The sequence below is a fragment of the Haliaeetus leucocephalus genome, unplaced genomic scaffold, assembly GCF_000737465.1.
Source record: "Haliaeetus leucocephalus isolate CR32 unplaced genomic scaffold, Haliaeetus_leucocephalus-4.0 Scaffold545, whole genome shotgun sequence".
NCBI classification, from domain to species: domain Eukaryota; kingdom Metazoa; phylum Chordata; class Aves; order Accipitriformes; family Accipitridae; genus Haliaeetus; species Haliaeetus leucocephalus.
The window spans coordinates 1,884,567-1,894,741 of NW_010972981.1; the positions used below are offsets into that span (position 1 = coordinate 1,884,567).

At 40.0% G+C, this 10,175-nt stretch overlaps 1 protein-coding gene across 1 annotated transcript; it reads right to left on the reverse strand.

Annotated features, from left to right (window-relative positions):
• Positions 1 to 8,981: 8,981 nt before the first annotated feature.
• Positions 8,982 to 9,698, reverse strand: FGFBP1 (fibroblast growth factor binding protein 1). Its single transcript, XM_010576814.1, has one exon. The coding sequence runs from the start codon at positions 9,696 to 9,698 to the stop codon at positions 8,982 to 8,984; it is 717 nt and encodes a 238-aa protein (XP_010575116.1).
• Positions 9,699 to 10,175: the final 477 nt, after the last annotated feature.

Genomic DNA, 10,175 nt, shown 5'->3' on the forward strand with positions numbered 1-10,175 from the left:
TTTCTCTAAAATTTCCTGACACATCTATTTCCAGGAAAAGTAAGAAAGCGCTATCTATCTGAGCAGAACAAAGTTAGCGACTACACAACTACTGTTCTCAATTAATTCCACAAGCTGTCTGGATGAAGAGTTGAGAGCAACTCTTTGTGTCACACGACTATCTAACAAGGCAACATTAGGAAGTCAATATTATGTACTGCGTGGATGAGCAATCCTCTCAAACCAGATATTGCAGGCAAATGTAAGGGAGAGAGGTATGCTCGAACACTATGATCATTTGATACCCCATTATCAAAGTAGAAGATACCTTGCCTAGAAGTACTGCTCAATATGCTGGCTCCATCATGAAGAGACTTGAGCTGCATATTTTTGGAAACTGAAGAACTTTCATATTCGTCATGTCAGATACCTTACCTCTAGGTATCAGTGGGGTCATATTGACTGGAGTGTTTGCTGAACTCATGTAGCAGTTGCGTCTTGTATTCATGAAAAAGCCTAAAATATGTGACACTTCTTTACATTAACAAAGAGTGTGGAAAGAGAGAGCTGTTGACAGTAATTTTTCGTGCCTGTGCTATTTTCTTCTTTGGTCCTGTTTTCAGTTATTCAATTAATTCTATTTGAAAGCAGTTAATTATTTGGCCACCTCTGGCTTACTGGTCAATAGCAATTTACACTAGCTATTTCAAAGAATAAAACTAATCCTAATGATAGGCTATTAGCCAAATTTACTTCTGAGTAGTACTCACGTAAGTCCAGAGGAGCTCCATTAGTATTGAATAGACATAGGTCCCTGAAAACAGTGGTTTTGTGTAAATGGGTGGACCTCAAGAGGAAAACACAGGGCCTGTCAAGGAATACAAACACAAAGTTTTCAAATAGTAAGGAGAAGCCAAATTCAACATTCATTTGGCAAGAGATAGGAAGGTTGATACGAAGACTGGTGCTCTGTAGGAAGGAGAGTTAGTTTTCATCTCTAAGTAAATCTTGCCTGCTTCCAAAGACTGAAGGCAATATACTAATAGAAATATTAGCTATACTCTTGCCAGAACTGTCTACAGGAGCAAGCATAGGGAAAATTCAGATGAGCCATGCATGCATAATCTGGTATCATCAGCTCCTAATAAAAGCCTAAATTCAGGCATTAAGGTGAGCTCAGTGCTGCAGTACTAGGTACAAAAAAAAAAAAAAATTAGGGAAAAAAAGGAATGCCTACAGTGTTTAAGGGGAAGGGCTCAAAAAGCCAACAAGCACCTGCCAGTTCAGGACTTTGTAATGACTCGCCAAGCCTCACTAAACCTGCTCTAAACAATTCTCGGTTTTGTGTTGGTTTTTTTTTTTTTTTTCCTGTATGCCCCTGACTCATACTTATCTGTTCTTCTTAGGGAGGAAGGAGACACAAAATTTATGTGATGTTCATCTGGAATGATCCTGGTTTATGTATGTCATCTTCTGTTCTTTCATTGCCACAAAGGGGTATAAAACAAGTTGGTACTTCAACATCTGCCTGAAGATAAGCAGTAGGTTCATAATGTCAAGCAAGAAATATTATATATGATAGCAGTGGCATCCAGCTCAACATTGCCAGCTTTTGGAAAGGGAAACTCCACTGGAACTTTGCTTGCAAACATGCTCCAGCTGGATGAGGAAAAAGTACATACTCAGGTTCTGAAGTCTTTTTAATACCATGACAGGTTTGTTTTACTTTTGGTAGTAAAATTATTGTATGTTAAAATAGGTCTTTCCCCCCCTCTTTTTTTTTTTTTTTTCTGCATAATGTAGCAACACACACTATTCTTCGAAGCCTTTTAATTACGGGGATAGAATTTTTTTTTTATAAGCCTCCCCTATACTCTGAATAAAATACACTGAATGAAGTAGACATAATTATCAGTCTGTTTTCTGTGAATTATATTTTTATTCATCACTAAGCATCTCACCTACAGAATTTCACATGACCTCTTCTTAGTATTTCTTTTGCATGTACATTTTCTTTCCTTTTAGTTTGAAAAAACAACTCAACTCTGCAAATGTAATTTCTATTAATACTGCTCCCATTCCTTTGCCTGGGACCTCTCCCTCCATTTTACGTAGTTGAAGCACTTAAAAGACATAGGTCACCCTTATAAGATTAAGTTAGAGTGCAGTTTTTAAGGGATTAATAAATAGGGGGTCCTCGTGTTTGGCATTTGGCTTTTGAACTGCTGATGTGGACTTGTCTGTGTTTTTAAGCCTTACTCATACTGGGAGGGCTGGACTATTCCTTTATTTGAATGAAAGCTAAAAGGATTCTGTGGGTTGTAGTATAAAAGAAACAACAAGCACAAGGACGTTCAAGATAAAAAATAAGAAGACTTTGTTAACATTAACTCTACCTCTCTGAAAACGGCAGCTTTCCTGCTTTTGTTTTTACACCTTCACTTTTAATTTTCCTTTTGCCTTCTCTCTAAATAACAGTTGGAAATTACCTTAACAACTGATCCTCCTTCAGGTTTGGAGGGACTTCAGTAAACATCCTCCCAGCCCGCTGCCTAAGTAAAACCAGCCACATCTAAATGTTAGTGGTCAGAGCACAAAGCAGTTTAAGGTGGCGAAGAAAGCTGCATCTGATTGAAATTCTAAGGAGAGTTTGGGCAGCAGAGCATAATTACCTGGCTGGACACTGGCCAGGACATCATCAGCTAACATCTTCGCTCTTACAATGATAGTAATCTGAGAGCTCTAATGACCTTGTACAGCCAGCAACCTGATCATTAACCCAAGTGGAATGCTGTTAACCCAAACACCCCAACTGCAGCAGCACATACAACCCCTAATGCTTTGCATAAGGATTTTTTCAGAGGCAAGATATCAACTTAAATCTCACACAAACCAGCACACCTAATGTCCCAACTTTGTTCACAAACTGACCTCTCTAGCTCACTTCTGTGTCATTTGCAAATGTAAGTGAGGAATATACAGTCTCTAAGGTCAACATTTAACTGGAGTTCTCCCTGTAGGACACTAAGCTCTATAGGCTGCCACACATACAGAGCAAAGACCATGTTCATACCTGCAGGCATAAAAGACAAGACACAAAATTCCCTGGAAGCTCGCACTGCAGGGAAGAACTGCAGCCATCCTTTGGAGACCCCTTTGGAACAAGAAGTATGAACAGAGCTGCCATGGCATGTACATCTGTAGGGATTCAGCTGCTGTGGAATGGCCCCAAAGCAGTCCAAGAGTTTCCAGGGAATCACACCACCTCTAGAGTGACTCTAGAAACCACTTCACCTTCAGGCAACAGATGTAAAGGTAACTCATATTATATAAATAATATTCTATTATCTAAGCATCCTCATTACATATAATTAGTGCACATATTATGGATGTATAGAATACATTCCTGTTACAGATAATATTGTAATTCCTGGATTTCAAGATTCATTTTAACATCAAACGTTCTGGCTGACTGGAACTCTCCTCTTCCTTGGCATACACAAAGCACCAGAGTGCTTATATGTGCACACTTGCAGACAGTTTTGAACATGTTGCAGGCTCTCATTATATAACAAAGTCTCTTTGATGTGTCTGTTGCCTGGAAATCAGTGTGAGACTTCCATGGTCCACTGGGAGCTTGAGGTTAATTAAGTCTATCATTTCTACACGGGGCCTGGTATGATCAGTGACTGAGGCAGCCAGGTAGCAACAACTTCATGGGATGTCTTCACAGTTCTCCCACCTACTCATTATCACTTCTTTGTCTTAAAACACCTATTTCTAGTGGGATTAATAAGCAGCTTTGGAAGAAGTTCTAGTAGCTGAATAAAATACACACTTTACATGGATAGGAGCATGTTTCCAGAAAAACCTATTATATGAATCCTTGTTAAAGAGATAAGAGGGCCGTAACACATCCTCTTCTGCTAGTAGTAGCTTTACAAACAGGTAAAAAGCTTTGTGACATGGCCAGTCCCCTCTCTTTATGTGTGACCCTGTGTTATCTCACTGCAGTAATGGCAATGGAAGGAGCAAGTGCGGCACCTGGATATCCTTTCGAAACCTCTAGGTGTTCAGTGTCTGATAACCCTAACCCTACTAGGATTCTTGCACCCTGCCTTCTCCTCTCTGGCTGTCTGAAGAGAGGTGATGACTGCAGCCAGGGTTCAAAGTTCCCTTACTCTTTCAAGGGAGGGAGCAGAGAGAAGCTCAAAGATGTTAGAACACAGGAATACCTACAGTGGCCTTGAGATCCATTGCATTTGTTAAACCATTTATGGTGCTAACAGGCAGGAGCCATGCATGCTCCAGCCAGGAATGGGATAGTACCACCACCCTAGTGACAAGATTGCAAGAAACCTCTGCAGGCTGGAACTGCTGAACTTCCCATTCTTGATGCTGGATTTTTCCATCTGATCAATTCCCAGTGTGCTAATCAAAGTGGTGTCACTCTTGGAAATAGCCTGGAGGAACAAACAATATAATATATTGAAATGGAACGAAAACCAGGCAAAGGCATGGGATGAGTTGCACCAGCTACCAACAAGTATTGAGCTGCCTTGCTCAGGGCAGCATCAGAAAAAAAAAATAAGGTAAAGGTGGAAAAGGGAGTGGGATTTATTATCTAGGTTCAGCTATGTGTATGTGGATTGAGCACAGCCATGTAAAATGTTCTTGTCTGAACACTCAGTCTCTGCTATGGTTGGTCAAATTCAGGTGAGGTGATATCAGGCGGTAGGTACTCATTGGCCCCCTCAGGGGAAGAGGAGGGTAGGGCACTCCGGGAAGCAGGAACGCTGAGTCACTCAGCTCTGTTCTCCTACAAATAGTCATGCAACATATGAGATTAGATATGTAATCTGTACTGTTGCCAAAGTGGTAAATGAATAAAGAAGGTTGCAAAAGGAATGGAAACTCATTCAAATGAAATTGGTGTGAAAGTGAGTAGAAAATACACTGCAGAAAATAATAAAAGAATAAAAACTTTAAAGTTAAAGGAACTGAAATTTTACAGATTTTTAAGGAGTACTGCACTGCCAGAGCCATTTGCTGGGCATTAACAATGTCTCCCCATTTCCTAGTGAATACAAAGATATATCTAAATTTTCTAGATAAGACTGTCATATATTAGGAGATAACTTTGGGAAAACTCTTACTTTCAAATTTTTCTCTCCCCTTTTTTAAAAAATCCATTTTTTGACTCTCCAAAATTTGGTGAGAGTTTGGGAATTTGTGGGAGTATGTGGGGGTTGGGTCCCCCTAAAAAGATCATCCATAGTCTAAAGCAGTTACCAAATGTATAAGTATTCCATATTGCAAGAGCAGGGAAACTCCCTGAAACTTCTTTATCTCTGAAGCTACAATGAGTTTCCTATCTTCAAAGCCCTATCCTTCTTCCCAAGTAAATATTCAAATTATAATACCCAGGGTTGTCTGGAGAAACAAACTACATTGCCTAGAAAATAAGCTACTTTTTCTCAAAGACATTCTTAATAATTTTAAAATACCTAGAAGTTAGCTGGGTATTTTCAAGAACATATACATGTAGTTCTTGTGGAGAATGATCTAATAACGAGGCATGAGAAGGGGACCACGGGAACTCTGAAGACCTCTGTTTGGTTCCTGATTCAGCCACTGATTTTTCTTCCCATGACTGTCAAAGTCATCCAGTTTTCCTATACTTCATTTCCCCAGGTGTAAAATGGGGCTGATTTTCCATAACTCGGGCTGATGCAAAGAAAGCAGAGATCCTTATGTTTTCGATATGGTAGGACAGAGGACTTGGGCTGCACAGACATAATTTAAATCCATTCATTGTTTTCCTTCACTGTTTGCCTTACTACAGAAGGTGTTATAAAAGTCACTACCACCATTATTCCAAGTTATTCAAACATGCAGTTCTGACGCAATGACAACTAGTGCATCTGGGGAAAAGATGCACAGAATAAAGCTCAGCTGTGAATATTTTCATAATGACCACAGATCCTAAGATGAAGAATGCCAGGGAATGTTTTATTTATCCTAACCAGCTTGACTCCAGAAGCACCAAAGTTATACTGACCTAACTGGCTCTGTAAATGCCCAGAAAAAAGCAACTCATATGTAATTGCTGTGAAGTGATTGCTTTGTAGGTGTAGGACTGAAACACGAGGCTTGGTAAGTGCAACGAAAACTTAGATGCCCTTACCCATAGACTCGTAGTCCGTGCAATTATGGAAAAGGTTGTTCATGAAGTTAGACTCCAGATACATTTGCCTCAGACCCTGCTATTCTGAAATGTGCCCTTAAAAATCCCACCCTTTGGTTGAGACAGTTTTGAGATCTGCGCTGTGACACTAGCCCACCTTCCAAGGAAAAAGGCTGCACGGAGATGTCCTTTTTCTCCTGATGCTCCACACTGTCATTGTAGGATACTGGCACAACTGCATGCATCACAGGTGAAATGCACTCAGGAACTGTTGAGATCGAGCATGTTTTCCTCCTGCAAAGAGCCACACATGAAGATAAAAGTCAGTCCTGAAAGAAAACAAGAAGATGAAGCAGCAGAAATGTAATGCATCCCCCGGAGAGGAGCGCGCAGCTCCCACACATGGGTCCAGGTTCTGACAGTCCTGCATGCAGAGATGTAACTCACAGCTCTGGAATCCCGAGCTGGAATTTGCTCTGGGATATGTCACTGCAAATTCAGTGTGCTTGGCTGGCCAGCAGCCACAGGGAGAGCAGTGCCTCCTGGCAACTCAGAGCAGGGCAGATCATGCTTCAGGCAACAAAGTACTTGCTGTAATACTCGTGAGGGTAACAGCAGCTAAGGGTAGTTAGGATTGGGCATTTTCCAAAACATCTGGAGCAATTGAGCCTCTTAAGCCAGGCCTGTCCAGTGCTCTGGTTGTGATCTGGGACTATTATGCAGGTGTCTGTATACCAGATTAGATATTCATAATTAATTGCTACAGTGTATTATTGCTTGAGCCAAATATGTGCTCCTAATCCTTCCTTTGCATCTTTCCACTTTCTTATCTCAACAATCTCCTAATGTGAAGTGGTGTAGGCCAACACACAAGGTGTCTAGCAGCTGGAACTCACCTGCACTTCCAGTATTTACGTACCTACCTTAATAATAAGGAGCTGGAAGCTTTTTCTCCAGCCTGTTTGGCACCAGAATGGCTGTGTCTTCCAGCCTCTACAGGAATTAGTATTGATGCCCCTTTTCACTGGAATTTTGCTTTGCTGTGGGCATCAGTCCAACAGAATTTCTCCTGCACAGCCTGCTAATAGTGTTTCCACAGAGTGTGCCGCGGTTGGAACATCAGTAAGAAGACCCTGCTTCTTTTTTGCCATTTGGACTCGGTAAAATACAGCTCAATCCTCAAACACAGTTTGCCCGACTAATACCAGCATCCCACATTCAAGATATTAGTCACATAGAGATTGCAGTATTGTAAGTAGCAAAAAAATGTAACTGAATATCACATGAGGTACTTATGAGAGCCTTCAGAATACTGTCCTCTTTAAAATACTGCAGCTAATGCCTGAGCTGATGCCATGCCTTCTTCCTGACTCTGCCAAAATAATTTCAACCCTGTGTAAGAAGACTTGACCCCTACTAACAAGCAAAAAAAAAAAAAAGCAAAGCTGTCTGTTTAGTAACACCTTCCTCCCTTATTGAGGACTTCCATCTAAATTTAAGCATTTTGCTAAGTTTATTCTTCATTGCAAAGAAAATACTAACTGATATTAAATAATGGCAAGGGCCTTTATTGCTGTAGCAACAAGACAGGGTAGCATTAAAACAACCTCCCCAGACATGCTCATTTAAATAAAAAGTGAGTACATGTGAGAATGAAGGAAAAGAGAGAAGTGGCAGGAGGTGAATTACTCATAACTACCTATCTTAAAAATATTCTCTCAAATATTCTAGCAATGAGATAATTACAGAAGGGAACAGACTGTATTTTCTCAAGAAACAGAAATATTAGTTTACTTTGCTAGAAATGCTCAGAGAAATTGTATTTCATGAAAGTTCAAGCTTCTCCAAGTGGACCACTGTGATAGAAGACCATCCTTCCAAGCCCAGAGCCACTGGAAAAGTGTAACTTGTATATTACATTTCTTCCAGCTGGAGTTTCAAAAATAGAAAAGGTCAGTTGTCATTATTTAGCTTTACATTTTCTAAAATCTCTATTCTTGTAGAGTTTGGATTTCTTTTTTTTTTTTTAAGTACAGGTGAATTTTAATGAATAGAAAAGTATTTATTAGTGTTGTGCATACATAAAGATAACACACAGTGGAACCTGAAAGAACATACAGGCAGTGTTGAGCACAAGCTCTTTAGCTGCTTAAGTAAGGGGTCCAGTCTTGGGCCTGTGTACGAACTTGTATAAGTCATTTTCTCTCTGCATCTCTGTTTACCTGCCAGAAAATGAGTACCATGTGCTACTATACTTCATACTTCCCTCTCAAAATGTTGCTTGCACTGGCTGAGAAAGCTGAAGTCTGCAAAGCTGCAGAAGTATTTTAAAAACTGCTTTATAAGCAACACTTTGCCTAGGTCCTGTGAAAGATCGATCTTTGACAAAGACTTAACACTTACAGAGAAATCTAGTTAAACACAGAGACAGCCAGAATATTTGGAATATAGTTTGAAGTTTATTTTTCTTAATAATTTTTAGGTCAAAAGTATTGTATATAACCAAGAAGTGCATAGCACTGAACTCATCACTTTGGCTAGCGCAGCTCAAAGAGGGGCAAGGAGACTGCTTATATACTTCTGTGTAGAGTATGTAACATCCATTGGTAACACCTGTGTAGCAATCTATGTGCAAATAAAATCTATAACATCTTCAACTATGTCAACTGTAGTCTGTTGTGTATATACAAAATCAGAAAAATATATTCCTTTTTTTCTTATATACATTATATAACATGAGAATAAAATCTGGAATAGTTTGCAGTAACTTAGATGAGACCGGACTTCCATGATACAGAGCTTTAGAAACACTTCCTCAGCACTTTTTGTCTTGGACCATTGTGATAAAAAAGTTGCAGAAAGAAAGCAAGCTTTGGGGACAGTATTCCTCAGCCACCTTTCTCTGATCAATATAATCTATGTCTTCAACACAGTCTTGAGGACTGTGTTCTAGCTCTTTTTCAGTCACAGAGGCAGCTGCTGGAGGCTGAACAACTTCTTTTGCTTGATGAATTGTGTTCCCTTTTGCAGGACCCACTGAGGTTAGTAGGCTTGAGTGGGTCAACTTGAGATGAGCACTTCGTGGGCCTTTCCTACATACTTTAGGTTTTAGGACGCTTTTGGGGTCTTGACAGATCTGCTTCTGCTTCTTTAGGGATCGAGAAACTTGTTTCCAGTAAGATTTCTGGTTTGCTGCATACTGTGCACAGGTGGAAGGGTCTCCAGAGAATTCGCACCAGAACTCGCTGTCACCATGTTTGCACTCTATGTGCACAGTAGCAGCATGCATGTCAGTCACTGCCCAGGTGCACTCAGCATTTTCTTTGGTTTTAAACTTGCCTTTAGGAGATGATTTTCCTCCTTTTGACTTCCGCCCTTTTTCGTTTTCTTGGTTAGATTCAGTTTGTTTTTTTCCACCATCTTCTATGCTTTGTCTTCCCTTTTTTCTTTCCTTCTGCCTTTCACAGTTGGCTAGTAGTATCTGGGAGACCAGAATCAACACACAAAGAAGTCCAAAGCTTTTGATCCTCATGATCTCTGTTTTGCTTGTTATCTGCCTTCAAAACAAACAAACAAACAAAAATATAAAAACATTTTCACTTAATGCTGGACTCCATTTGACAGTTGCATTATTTCAGACATGGTATTGCACTGCTCTTTGATACCTATTAAGATGATGTTACTGGCAAAATCCTCTGTCCTTTGTGTGAATAACACCTGGTTTCTAGAACCATTATGTATTATCCTTGAGAACTGCAGATGGCTATGGAGTAAGTACTCCTGACTCAATTACTTAATTATCTATGCAACGTGGAACAGAAGAGAGTCACTCCCAGGACGTGCTACTGCCCAGTGACTGAGGTACCTTAATTAAAATCTCTTCTTTAGTCAGAGAAGGAATTTGAACCTGGGATTTGTCAATATCTCAGATGGATATCTTAAGTTATAACATATAAAGCAGTTGTTGTTCCCATGATCTCCCATTTTGTAAACAGCACATAAACGATTT